Source organism: Hippoglossus stenolepis, chromosome 12 (genome assembly GCF_022539355.2).
Source record: "Hippoglossus stenolepis isolate QCI-W04-F060 chromosome 12, HSTE1.2, whole genome shotgun sequence".
Lineage (NCBI taxonomy): Eukaryota > Metazoa > Chordata > Actinopteri > Pleuronectiformes > Pleuronectidae > Hippoglossus > Hippoglossus stenolepis.
This window is the reverse complement of record NC_061494.1, coordinates 8715143-8729334: the sequence shown is the minus strand read 5'-3', so window position 1 is coordinate 8729334 and position 14192 is coordinate 8715143. Positions and strand designations below refer to the sequence as shown.

At 41.4% G+C, this 14192-nt stretch overlaps 1 protein-coding gene across 3 annotated transcripts in view; it reads right to left on the bottom strand.

The window, feature by feature from the left end:
* The window catches only part of LOC118119442 (striatin), a 28393-nt gene extending 14301 nt beyond the window's left edge, over positions 1 to 14092 (bottom strand). For 2 of the 3 annotated variants that reach the window (XM_035173441.2, XM_035173443.2), the window contains exons 1-2: positions 13732 to 14091; positions 1635 to 1738 (exon numbers count right to left, since the gene is read on the bottom strand). In XM_035173441.2, the coding sequence (XP_035029332.1) occupies positions 1635 to 1738; positions 13732 to 13941 (314 nt within the window). In that variant the 5' untranslated portion in view covers positions 13942 to 14091. Of the gene's footprint in view, positions 1 to 1634; positions 1739 to 13731 lie in introns of all 3 variants that reach the window. The other variant, XM_035173442.2, reaches the window with a different exon arrangement.
* Between the last annotated feature and the right edge of the window lie 100 nt (positions 14093 to 14192).

Sequence of the window (14192 nt, the reverse complement as noted above, 5' to 3'; positions counted from 1 at the left end):
TTGGGTACATCCCACATTCAGACAGCCATTTCTGATATTGCTTTTAGACACCCTTGGAGATGTGACCTGTTGCTTAGCAACTGGGGAAAGTGGTAGTAAGCCTAGGTTAGGTGTTGCTCCTGAGGCAGCGTCTGTGGGGATGTCAGCTGAGAAAAGAAGATAAATATACACAACAAACACACAGAAGATGAATTCATATTTAACAAACCTAATGATGATGTTCCTCTCAAAGAACAGGGAGGAACATATGACTAACCTCTGAGTGGAGGAACAACAGAGCACTGAACTACTCTGACAACTGTGAAAATCAGTTAAGACTTCTTGGACAATCTCCCAGCCCAATTTAAAACGTCATAATTTTAATTTCTTACAAATCCCTGTTTTCATTTTTTATTCTTAACCTTTTTCAGGGACAGCTTTGCTGATTGCCTGCCTGAATTTTAGCCATGCTTCTCTTTACATTCATTGAATTCCACACATTACCAGCTTGTAGTTGTCTTATACAACTAGAGTTTTCCACTGCTGGCCTCGGGGCAGTAAAGTACACCCTCTGTGGTTGTTATTGAGACAGGAGACAGTGACTGGACTGCCTGGCTACACGGACATGGCATCAAAATTCCACCTGCGCTCAAAATGTGAGGTACATCCCATAATCTGGCTAACGTTAGACTTTAGAATTCTGGTTTATGACGGACAAAAACACAAGTTGCAAGATGATAAAAAGGTTATAAACAAGTAAACTATTCCATTGAGAGCAAAAATTTGATGCACCTCAAGTGTCAGAAATAATCCGTCATTACACAGGATAACTGTGTACACGCAACATTTTACAATCCAAGATGTCATAACCTGGAATTATGATTTAAATAATTAATCCATTGCTTCGCCGATAGAAACACTTGTCAAAAAGATGTTTCTGTTCTAGGAGGCAGCCATGCATCAAGGAGGAGGGCAAATGCTAAGTATATCACTGCCACTACCACAGGGACCTTTTGTATGACGGTGATGGGCCGTGGAACGTAAGAATGAGAACAATGTAATTCTTCAGGTTTGCTGCCGGAGATGGCGAGTTGTGACTGTGTCCTCGTCTTGGGTGGAGAGAGGATTCGTCTCTCCTCCTTTCACATCCTGTCCTTCCGCTGAGGACAGCGTACAGTCATCACCATCCGACAGCAAACAAAGCCTTCCTGCCAACACATGCTCTCGTCCAGAGATATCACACCAGCTGGACTCGAGGGAATCTCTCTGGCACTCTCACTCCATTACTGCCTCTGCTGACGCCAGCTGAGGCATTGGGCCACTACGCATAGAATACGAAAGAAAGACGCTGATGGATATTTTATAAACACTAGCAAGCCTTTAACATGTTATCAAAAAAATATATCTTGAAGTAGAGATATGCGGAGAGCTGCACTCTGGAGTGTGCTAGCTCTGTGCAGGTGCAGAAAATGTCGATTTGTTGACCAGTCAGAATATCACCCTGCGAAGTTCTCCCTTTTCTGTATTTTTAGAGGCGGGAATTTATTTTTAGGGACATGCAAAACACGGAGCCGCTGCAGTTGTTGCCGACCAGCGGAGGTATTTCTGTGTGCTGTGGGTGGGCTGGAGCAGCAGTGGGCAGTAAAGGCACTCACCTCTCTTGCTTCAGCGCGTACTCCAGCATTTTGATCCTCCTCACAAGGTCTTTCTTTAAGTTCTCCTGGCCTTTCCTCTCCCCCTGCAGGAAAGCAATCTGGGCCTGAAAGTACAAAAATAGGATTGTCAGGTCAAATTTGAAAGTAGAGAGAGACTTACAGAAGTCATTTTTTTTTAAATAGAGTCAATGTTTCAGATGTTTTGGCATCTTTGATTTTAACTAGCAAAAAACAAAGACATGACTTAAAAGACAACTTCCACGAGGCAACATCTAAGAACAATGACTTCTGTTTCGACTGAAATAGTCAAATCAACCTGCGTGGCATGATGGGAAGTAAAAAGAAGTACTATTCTATTTTAATCTAACCTACTCACTCTCCCACACATCCCCCCACTCCCTCTTCTAAAATCCTTTTCCTCCGCACACCACTGTCTCTCTTCAGTAACAGGCAGCAGCTGTTGACGCACTCAGTCTGAGTCAGCACTACATTACACATACTCACTTAGAAAGAAGGCGGTAGAGGTTAGGTCACAGTGTAATGTACAGTTTGAAAAGATCACATACAGAGTCAAAAATTATCATGTATTAAAAGAAACATTATTTAATGTGGTCTTAGTCTTTTTGCCGTTGTTTAGCTACAGCCTTGTATGTGTGGTATAACAAACTAAATGACTAAGATACTGGAGCATCCACATTGATTTTCTAATCACAGGAAGCAGGTAGGAAGAAGCATGTACATTAGCAGCTGTAATGGCAATAAAGCTAACATTAGCCTTAAGCGCAGTGGTGTGATTATTACTCATGTCTTACAGTTCCTGTAAATTATACCTGTGGTTTTTCCTCAAGAATTAAAATTCTGGTCTTCTGGTCATTTGTACTAAGGGCTCTCATTAGATAATGGGCAAGTTCCCAGCTCAAATTAAAGATGTTTGTATTTTCATTTTTCTACTCTCAACCTTTACTCATACAGGGACAACTTTGCTGACTGCATGCGTGATTTCAGCAAGGCTTCTTTTGACATTCATTGAATTCCATACATTCCCAGCTTGTAGTCTAATACAACTAGTCTTTCACTGTTGGCCACAGAGCAGTAAAGCACATCCTCTGTGGTTGTTAGTGAGGGAGGAGACAGTGACTACATTAACACGCACATACATTTTCTGATATTAACCCTGTTAAGACATTAGTCTGAAAAAGACAGTGCCACGTAAAAAACAACATTTTCTGATTACATCAACCCAAATGAGATGATAATCTGAATAAGCAGTAATTGAATTGAGGCATGTGGAGTATTCTGACCTTAGTCGCATTATGTAGACATGTACAAGTCTTAATCGCATTATAACGTCCTACTGGAGTTTTCACACCATTTTGCGACATCGACAGAGTGGGAAGATTGGGAGAATGGGGGAGATATCATGTAATAATTCATTAGTAATTATACACTTACACATTCGTAGCACAATCAATATGAAAAAACGTTTCTGTCTGTTAAATTACATCTCAGTTGTTGTAAAAGAAAATTATATTAAAGTAGCATCTGTGTGCCACTTTGTAGTTAAGAGAAGATAACAGACTAACAGGACATTTTTGGATTAACACAAATCGTAAATGAAATCTGAAGAGCAGAAGAGCAGTTACAAGATGGTGGCTCAGTTTCAAACAAGGACAAAAGAAAAGCACCGCCAGCACCAAACTGCTCCTGTCTAACTTCAAAAAGATATTTTCTCTTGGGAATGACTCAAATTCTAAAACGGCGAGTGAACGTCTTGAAAGGGAATGAATATTGACTCCATTCCATGCCTTTCACTCTACATGCAGAGGATGGTGCGAGTTTGAGTGGGCTGGATCACAGGTTCACACGGATAGCAAGCAGCGCTGCTGCTGACTGCAACAATGAGTCACGGCAGTACTTCAATCTGCCTTGTATTAATAACAGCATCTCTTACATCCACGGTTCTCCACGGAAGAACTCATAACAACCTGCCTGCTATAGCTCAGGGGCCCTTCAGATTTAGGATACTGGTCCAGCACCAAGTTTAGTTGGCACCAGCCACATGCCATCAGCCTGCGTAGACGCCAACAACTGATGCTCTAGAAAGATGGGTCAGCACAGCACATACATCACTCTACATCTACACAAGCTCCTTATTCACTCTGCTCCATGTGCATCTAGCCTCAGCTGGATCAATACGAATGCATTCAGGACAATAATGTTAACGTTTATTATGCTACTGACTTTCCACAACCTTGAGCCAGTATCAGTGAGTGTTAACACAGGAAGCCCTAAACAGTTAAAATTTCAAGAAAGGGCCTCTGGTGCATTTATAAGATCAGTTACATTAACATACAATGAATAGAGAAATCCCCAGCAAAGCCCCAGTAGTCAAGAGAGATTGAGCCTTTTGTTTTCTTAAGAAATTGATGATGTGTCCCGGTAGGTGGACTAAAACAGTTTTTGAATGGTGGGAAGGAAAAAAGTAAGGTCTGACTAATTTCGTTTGGCCAATAATATCGGATTTCACAGAATTAGTGTCGGGTAAAATAAGAAAATTTTGCATATGGAAAATTATCAAAGTTTGGATGGAGCCAGAGAGCGTGGCTCCCCAAAAAAACTTGCTCTGGCTAAAACGGCATCACACACGACTGGGCCGCGGACCTCATTAGCCTAATTGTAGAGCTATTTTCAAATTCAAATTCATGTTCAGCTTGAAATGGCTCATCTTTCTAGCTCACATGTTAAAACAACTGCTGAGTATAAACAACAATAACTTACAAATAATAAGAGTTGTGATTTCTTCAACATTTTCACAGTGAGAGCTGAAGCATGGCAACACAAGTCCTAACTCATGTCCAAAACAATGACAGAGTGTTAAGAACAGCTTGAGAGGTTGTTATTTTACACACATACTCAGAAACAGAGACGGCTCATCATCTAATTTTTCACTGTAGATGAAAACTGTACATCTGTGCTGACTGAGATAGTGAGCGACCATTCACTTCCTTTCCACATGAAGCACTGGCCCCTGGTGTCCTGTGGTGCCAGAGAGAAGAGTGCCGCTCTGTGAATCTCTGGCTCACCATCTCTCCTCCATCAAACATTAACCTTGGGAGGAATGCAATGAGTCAACTTGGGCCATAAAGAGACACAGGAAGCATTTAATCCCCAGCCTCACACTGACTGCATTATTGGGCGGCTGGATAAGGGTTCCTCAGTCTATCTGAGTAAGACATGTAGAATGGGGCATCCATCTCAGAGCCTGGGACCTTTCAGCGACAGGAAAAGGAGGCAGCAGAGACAGGGCAGGGAGGAAAATAAACTCCAGCCGCAGTGTAATTCTAGTATTTTTGTAAGATAAGGTAAGAACGTCTCTCCCCGTACCTTCTGCTTTGACACACTCAAATACTAGTTTGAAATTTGTTGTTCCTCTCTTAATTAAAGTAATAAAACGAAAAGACTGGAAGCAGCTTCCAGTCATAATTTGAACAAATTTAAAGACATATAGCTGCCCACTCAAACATATAGGTTAGCGCTTTTCAATGGTTAAAAATATATACCAATTTAACCTCCCTTTTCTGCACCCAGTAGAATTTAATATTACAATTCCTATTTAAATTTAATCAGAAAAACTGTTTTATTTCTTCATCCTTAGAGATGACATTAGCAACATTAACATGCAGACTATTTAACACTCAGTGGATTACTTCACAGCAGGAACAAGAGGACATTTTCAGTCTAGAGTCATTTAAGATTTTCACTCAGTGACTGTATGATGACAACAAACAATATTACTGCTATTTATAGGAAGAGCTTAAAAGTCTGAGATTTGTGAATTCCACACGTTTTCGTCTGCGACATCTACAACACAATGAGGCCATTTAATCTAGACAGAGTGAACACTGTGAAACATCGGCGGCAACAACTGAGCTCACTCCATTTGAAGAAGAAATTCAGCGGATACTCAATGACTTCAGGGGCTGACACACAAACAAAATGGTCACACACAGGCTTGGCTTTATTTTGACCCTGGTCAGAGCTGAAGGAGGGAAACCAACTGGTGTAAATCCCACATTTACAACGCAAACAACCTTTCATCCAGCGAACACCAGGTTTACACTCACAGTTACCGCAAACCAATGAGCACCACAATGGCCGACCTGATAACTAGCCAAGTACATTCCATGCATGCCATTACACTAGAAGCAACAGAAAAAAAGGTAGCAAAACAACAGAGCCAAGACTTCAGTACTGGGGACTGTAATGTGGCTACAGCAGAGTATTTTCCATTTGTGCATAGAAACAACACATTGATTTATTCCTTAAATTTAATGAAATGACTTTAGGTAAGACATTGAAAGATAGCATCACACATACATCAACATACTAAATATGGATATTTCATTATTAACACCTCTGCAACATGTCAAAATGCTGCTGTGAAAAAAGAGGAGAAAAGACAATCAGTTGAGAAACTGTAAATAGATTATGCATAGATATCAGAGTTTCTTCAGGGTTAACCAAGTTCAATTTAAGACTCACAAGAGACGAATACCACATTGAATGAAATATGATACAAATTCACAGTCATATCAGCCAAAAGTACGATGGAAAGTATGATGGAAAACCAACAGGGATGATATGACCTCAAATTATTTGTTCACATTTGTTTCTCTACTTTCCAGCAATACATCACAATCATTTCTAATATGAATAATTAAAGGTCCATGGTGTATGGTTATAGTGAAAGGGATCTATTGGCAGAAATTGAATATAAAATGTGTAATCATCTAAATTGTATGAATTGTTTTTTTCTTTACTGTAGAATGGGCCCTTTATATTTAAATATTATATATCGGGAGCAGGTCCTCTCTAGAGGAGGCCTTTTAAGGACTTTATTGAGGATCCTAAATTCATATAGATATGTTTTCTGGCAAATTCAGAATTTCTTTTATCATTGTACTCGTAAGGTTCACTACTGCTCTCAATAACACTAACTTAAGTTTAACACCCAGCTGTCTCTTCACCTCCCCTGCTCAACATGCTGAGGCAAATTTAAGTGTCAACACTATGACAGGTCCACAACCACATGCTGTCTGGGAATGTATCCGTAAAAAAGGCTCTACACTGATTGTATGTACACAATCATATACCCGACTGTTGGGTGTGTGTATTAAACAAACCAGATAGTTTAATGATTTGTTCTATTTTGCTACGCCTAAGACACACAAGAAGCAAGTTGCATGGCTGCAGCTCACTTCTTCAAATGTAGACTGTGCACATCGATCCCATAGCGCACGTACACAGGCACACATTAACTATCGCTCGGAGGGTCAGGGTGAGACAGTGAGCTGCTCAAACTCTGATTTAGTAAAGATTTCTGCTCACTGATCTGGAATGACCCGAGCTCTGCCCCTCCCCTCTTTTACAACACCCAGAAAACTAAATAAAACCCTTACAATGCCAGAGATTCCTCACAGTCAAACATACATCTTCTCTCTTTCCCTAAACTTTTACAGGGACACGGGTTTGTTATTTTCATCTCATCACGAGTTTCCACTTGAGCTTCATTTCACACTCTGCCGTGACACAGCTCACAGCAAGCTGACACCACAGTGCTACCTTACAGGGAGTGCAAACAATTCAATTGTGTTATATTTGCACAGCGCCAAATCACAACATATGTTATCTCAAGGCACTTTACATAGTCAGGTTGAAACCTTACAGTATTATAGAGGAACCCGACAGTTGCCACGATGAGGAGATTTAAAAAAACTTCTATTTCAACAGAAAGAATCCTCCAACAGAACCAGACTCTGCCTCGAACAGTTGGGTTGAATCAAGAGAGATAGTGGAGGAGGTTTAGGTGGTGGGGGAGGAAGAGAGACAAAATGGGGTGGGGCAGAGATAGTTATGTAGCTCTACTGTTTAAGCACTGCCAGACTGGTTGTTATGACAGTAATAATAGTGTAAGTTATAGATATAGTTATGTTATTAACAATAAGAACTGCAATGATTGCCGATGCTGAAAAATGCACCATGTCAGGCTTCTTGAGGACACGGGTGGTGCATCCCATGTTGCTGCATGAATATTACATAAGGCCCATGGCGCACATGCATACACTCACGCATGCAGGCAAGGAGCTACATTTTCTGGCATCAGCAGTTTCTCTGACAAATGGGTTGTGTGACTGTAAGGTGTGGTCCTGGAAGAACCATGTTCAAACAACAGCTTTACAATCTGGAGAGTTAAGTTGCTTGGTAGAGAGGAGAAAAAAAGATTTATAAGGATGACAAGTCTGACGTTGTAAAATGTGTCAAGTGTAATCTTGTTATCAGTAACCAGCTGCCAGCAGCAACAATGTGCATTTGCATTGATTATTTATAGGCAGAATTTGTATTGATGTGAAAAAGAATATCTCACAGAGCTGTTCTCTTTAGCAAATAATAATTCAGAGAAATGGAAGAGGTGCATACAGAGATGAATTTGTTCATATTAGACGCTGGGCTCAACAGAAATGCTGCTCAGTCACTTTGAATGGGGATGATGTCATGCATCGCTGAACTGCATTATGGTTTCGTTGCATCAGATTGCGTTGTGTTGCTCACGCTGCGTATAGCAGAAGTTGAAGAGAACTCAACTTTTCATGTGGCAACGAAGGCATCAGCCAATCAAGCCCATGCGCTAGCCAATCAGACCATGTTGATGCAAAAGGGGAGGCAGAAGCAGCTGACTAACCCTGTGTGTGTTCATTTGGTTTGTGGCTTCTATTTCCTGTGCACTTCTCTTTAGCATTGTATTGATAGCTAGCATGGCAGGTTGGCACAAAAGCTGTCTATCTTGTGTGTCCCAAGCATGGAACTGTGAATGTTGTTGACAGACAGAGCCAAAGTTTGTTGTTTCACCTGAGCAGAAGACTGTGCACCGATTTGCTGAATTAATTTATGGGGATGTGTTCAAGAACAGCACTGCGGTTTGACACCTTCTGCTGTAAAAATCTGAACTGGCAATGGAAAGTAATGTAGATGTATGTAGAAGTATGGCAAAAAAGACCATTCCTCACTAATAACTGAATTAAGAGCAAAAAACACAATACTGTGCTATCAAAGAGAGTAAACTAGAATGGAACTCAGTAGAGTGTACAAATTGCATGCACTCATGGATATTAGTCCCCTAAACATGTCAGTTTTTTTTCTATCAAGATTAATGAATTATTTTGAGGAATCCACGAATAAGTTGCAAAATGCCTTGGCTCAAGGTGTTAAAGAAAGTGGAAAAAAGATTCCTGGTTCCTGATGTAGATCTTCACCAAAATTAAATGCATTCTTCCCTGACCCACACCAAATCCTTCCCCCAAGTTTCGTTGTAATCTTTCCAGATTTTACCTAATCCTGCTAACTAAGAGACAAACAAACAACAAAAAGAAAACATAACCTCCTTGGTTGAGGTCAATAAGAACAAGCTAGATTACATCACAACAGCAGTTTGATCTGGTGAGTACAGCAATTTACAACTCTGACTGACTAATGACCTAAGATTTACTGTAAAACTGAGGAGGGCAGGCGACTGTGGTACAGCCAGGCAGCTGTCCTGCACACCCACGTACACAGACGAAGGCTGTTAAGTGTGAATGGAGGAAGCAGAGTGGAATTAACAGGCCGACAGGGCACAGGGAGAGGCTCTGGTGTGAGTCCAACGCGGACAGTGGAGCAAAGCTCAGAGGACTGGGCTTGAGTTCATAAATATGGCTCCCTCCAGGCTCCCTCACAGGTAAAACACAAGCTCTTTGCAAAAACTTACTGTTATCTAAACACAGTGAATCTTTGGTATGAGCCGCAGAAACTGTCTTTGTTGTGCTTATGTGGAATATCACCAGAGTCTTGTGGTGAACTGTACCCCCTTGGTACATGAGATAGGATGTGAACTGTTGTGTAGCATTAGTTTCTATGTAAACTGGTATATTTTTAACATTGGTAGAGCCTTAATTGTCGGCTGATATCTGAGAGCCATGATACTGGGTAACCAGTACTTAAGTTTTTGGTGAGGACGCGTTTGCTCTGCTTTTTTGTACTTTCCCACTCGGAGGCTTACACTAGGAGGGCAAAAATAACTGCAGCATTGGAGTTGATGTGGTATCGACTGAGGAATGACGGTGACTCCCATTTCTGAATTTCTGAATGCCATGGTATGTGTATGTTTGTGCATGGTTGAGCTCCACTTATTGCTGGACCATTGAGCTAAATATGCCTCAGGCTTTGCCATTGAGTGAAAGCAAACATGAGATCACAGGAGTAAATCATCTAACCGAGGCAGGCTGATTCTATACTTAGACATAGAGAGAAATAATTGAATAACATGAGCCACGTAATCTTGTTCCCGATAAAAGATTTTCTTTCAGAAATACAGGAGACGCCTCTGTCCAGTGAAGATAGGTGGGTGCATGTTTCAGTCTGCACCCACATGAAGCCATCTTACACCCTGAGTCACCTTCAACCTTCTCCCGGTGTCAAATTATGGCTGCTGACAGATACTTCTGGCAAGGAGATACCCTATGGAGCAGGGATTTCCCCATAACGGAGGGCTGATGAAGCACACTGGAGGAGAGCCTGGTCTGTACAGGGCGTAACTCAACTCAGGCCCAGAAAAGATACATGCTAATCAGTATAGCAGGGTGATATCAATAGATCAATATCGAAAATATTAATATGCAATTCAACTTCAGTCCTCTCAATAATGTCACTGCAACAAATCGTAATAAATAAATACAAATATGCAAAAATCACAGATCAGTTCAATACAATGTATCATTTTCACTGGTAATTATAAAAAATTATTATATCAAATGTCTGCAGACATTTAAAGCAAAAAAACTAAACGGTTATTTAATCACAATTAACAGGAAATCATTTAGTTGACAACAAAAATAGCAAACATGATACAGTTACAATTCCACAATGTGCAATGAACTGTGCTTTAAAGTCAATGGGAACATGCTGTGTATACACTGCTTATTAAAAATAAATACACTTGCCTGGTGTGTGCCGCTAATCTTACTTGAAACCTTACACATCATCCGGTCTCAGTGCCAAAATAAAGTTATTCTGAGGGCTCAAATTATTAATCAAATAACTAATCATTTTAAATTTGAATCATAAGTTAATTGCATTTGAAATGATTAGTTGATTAAGGAAACAGTAGATGAACAGAATTTTATATTTCACCACTAAATTTTTTAGAATATAATACCCAATTAACAAATTAAGTGATCATGAAAATAATTAGCAGCAGCCACCAAATGGTTGTTGAAGTCTTGTGTCGAGCTAAAATGGCAGAAACGATTTGTTCTAGCTTCAGTTTTTCTGTTACCCCAAATCTTTGGGTTTTGTTGATCTGACTAAACTCAGAGCGACAATCCAGTGTGAATACGTTTTAAGGCTATTTTCACTATATACGCTTGACAGCATACAAGAACAAAGAGTGAAGTGATTAACTGATAATGAAATAATCATTATTTTTAGCCCTAGTTATTTTCATGACCAAGATGACATCCGACAGACTGACTGGAGGTGTAACCTATAGCTCGCTGAGCAAATCAGCTTGACTGAGTCAATCGATTGACTGTCAATGACCGCTCAGCTGGACTCTAATCCTGAATGACAGCAGCCTATGCATTTATACATACGCAGCACATGAGAGGGACCAGTTGGTGTACTGTACAGCTCCAGCAGAGAGGAGTGGCTCCGAGCATGACCCAACAGCCTGACTCGACGACATTCCTACAAGCCCTGGTGTTCGCCTTCCTCCCAAACAGGGACATAAGACACAGCTTCGACTGTTTCCCATCCAACGTCCGTACAAACAACAAGGAAAAAAACACCCTGAGAGGAAACAGAGTGTTCACAGGGTTGTGAGATCACTCTGTGTAATTCTTAAAGGCCTTTTATTTGAAACTATATATTTTGCCTTTATTAAAAGTGGAAAATTAACTTGTCACTTTTGATTCTGTGATTAAAACGTGTGTGAACATGATGATAAACACTGCTAACGCTCTAGGGCCATGACAGCTCATCATTATTCATACATCCCTTTTTAAGTGTATTTCTGGGACTGTCTTTCTTCTTTGCAGTGGTCCCTACACTGAATATTAATCCGCAAATACCCTCTGTAGGTAAGCAGAACACTATATATGCAATATGTATAAAATATAATGTTAATATCCCAAAAGTAATCTAAATCCTGTATGCACTTTCAAAACGTTTCAATGTTCAATAGTGCTTTGCTATGGGGCAGCACTGGCACAGAAAAAAGATGCTCTTTCCAGGAGTGTGCTGCTGCAGTGATTTACAAAACAGTCAGGAGTTTAAAACAGTCTCCTGGAGGTCAAATTACTTTCAAAACATCAAGAGTTAATAAAAAAAAACTAAGATTCAAATTGAGCACACCATTTTGCCGCCACAAACAAACCACCCAATAAGCCATGTAGCAACCTCACTGTGCTCTGCCGCAGTTGCTGATGCTATGCTGATGAGCTTGCTTCATGACAGCAGACAGGAAGCTTAATACACAGGCCAGACCGAGAGCGCTGCATGAGGCTGGTGAGTCAAACCCCTACCACAGTGAACGAGTTACACGCCGCCGTTCTGAAAACAATGCAGTGTCTCCCACCCCGTCCCTTTGTTAGCTCAGATGAGAATGTCGGTGGAGCTGCCTGCTGTCAAGCCCCAAAAGTCAGTGTTGCTCTTCTCTGCCATCCAGTATACACACATATAGTACACATATAGTACACATACAGTGGCACAGCAACTGGGTCAAAATGATGGAAATCAACAAAAACATGCTATTCCTAACACTGGGCATGGACACTGAAGTTAAATGGTAATAAGCTGTAACGATGCCTGCTCAAATTATGGTTAAATTAACAGTCTGGAACATGGTGTCCAAGGTCACTTTCTTTACTATAGATACTTTTTGTAGATACTAGTTTGAAGAGATCATGTTGACTGATGATGACAGTTTCCTTTTGTAACTACTGATCAGTTAAAGCATCACATATACCAGTCTTAGGGCTTCAAATATTATAAACTGAGCCATAAAAAGCCATCAGGGTTAAAATATTTACTTTCGCAAGAATTACATATTCACAAATAAATCGAAGATGACCAGTACAGGACTGTATAGACTCATAAAGAGATATCAAACCTGTAAAATATCTACACAGCCAATCAAAATTTAACTTGATGCAGACAAAGTTTCACTTAGAAACCATATCAAAACAAGGAATTCTAAGAGTGACCTTGGCAAATTGCAAGACACTGACTTACAGTTTAAGCAAACTTAACATTAAGCATCAGGTTTCCCCTTTAGAAATGTTGTAGTGTACAGCAGGAAAACCTGCCGCATGCTTATATTTATTAAGTATCTGAGTACTTGAGTGTTTAGTGACCAGGTCAGGGTGATGTTTATTATCTGGAGATGACTAATTAATAGGATTAATTGGCTCTCTGACCTTTACCAGAGACGGATGCAACAGCATTTCTGAATTTCTCTTCAGTAGTGGTGGCGACATGGCAGCGAGCTTAAGATCGGATTCATAAACAAGAAATTATGAGTCCACAGTCGGTTCAGTGGTGTGTGTTGTCTTTGCGCTCCCACAACAGTAAAACACGAGCTACCTTTCCTCCACGTCTGTATCTAGGTTTAAAGATGGGGTGCTGTACATTTAGCTGTAAGTAACGTTAGCCGTTAGGTTTCTACACAGGCGCATTAGCACTACACTTACACCACTTTGCTAGTGATTGTAGCTCAAGGTTGGTGGTTTGATTCCACATGCTTGTTGGGGTATGTACTCGAAAAGTTCAACTCCTCAGAGCAGAGAGCAAGTTCAGTGATGACAGTCTCAGAGGAGAGGTCTCAAACAGTCGTCGTGCAGTCGGGTCAAGGGGGCGCTGCAGCTCCTTTAGCTCCTGAGCTAATGCTAACAAGCTAGCCTGGTGAGCAGAACAATCAAAAACAGAATCTCAACGCGTGCTACCAAAGGGGCCCCGGTGGTTCCACTAACGCGCGGCCTTGTGTACGTTAAATGTGGTGGTTTTTTACCTGTAATTCGGCCCGCTCCACCTCCCATTGTGCCCTCTCCACTTCGAAACGGGCCCATTCGTGCTGCAGGAAGTGCAAGATCCCCGGGATACTGTACTGCGCCCTAGCCGCCTCCCCAGCGTCGCCATCGGGCAGCGGTCCTTTCCCACCGCCGGTTAGAACAGAGTTGTTGTTGTTGAAGAATACACCGGGCCCTGCCTGCTCGTCCATGGCCGGGCTCGGTCGAAATGTCCGTCCGCTGTCTCGCTGAGTCCGGGGGCTAGATACCGAGAAAAGCGCAGAAACCCGTCGACGGCGGCTCCGTCTCCTCGGCTCAGGGGAATGAACTCACTTTCTGACAGCTAGCTGTCATTGAATGACGTCAGCAACTACGGCCACGCCCACACCGTGTTTGCTGGGGGCGCTCGATTCGCTCACCCAGACTCCCCGGAGGAACAGCCTCTGCTTGTGTATTTCAACCA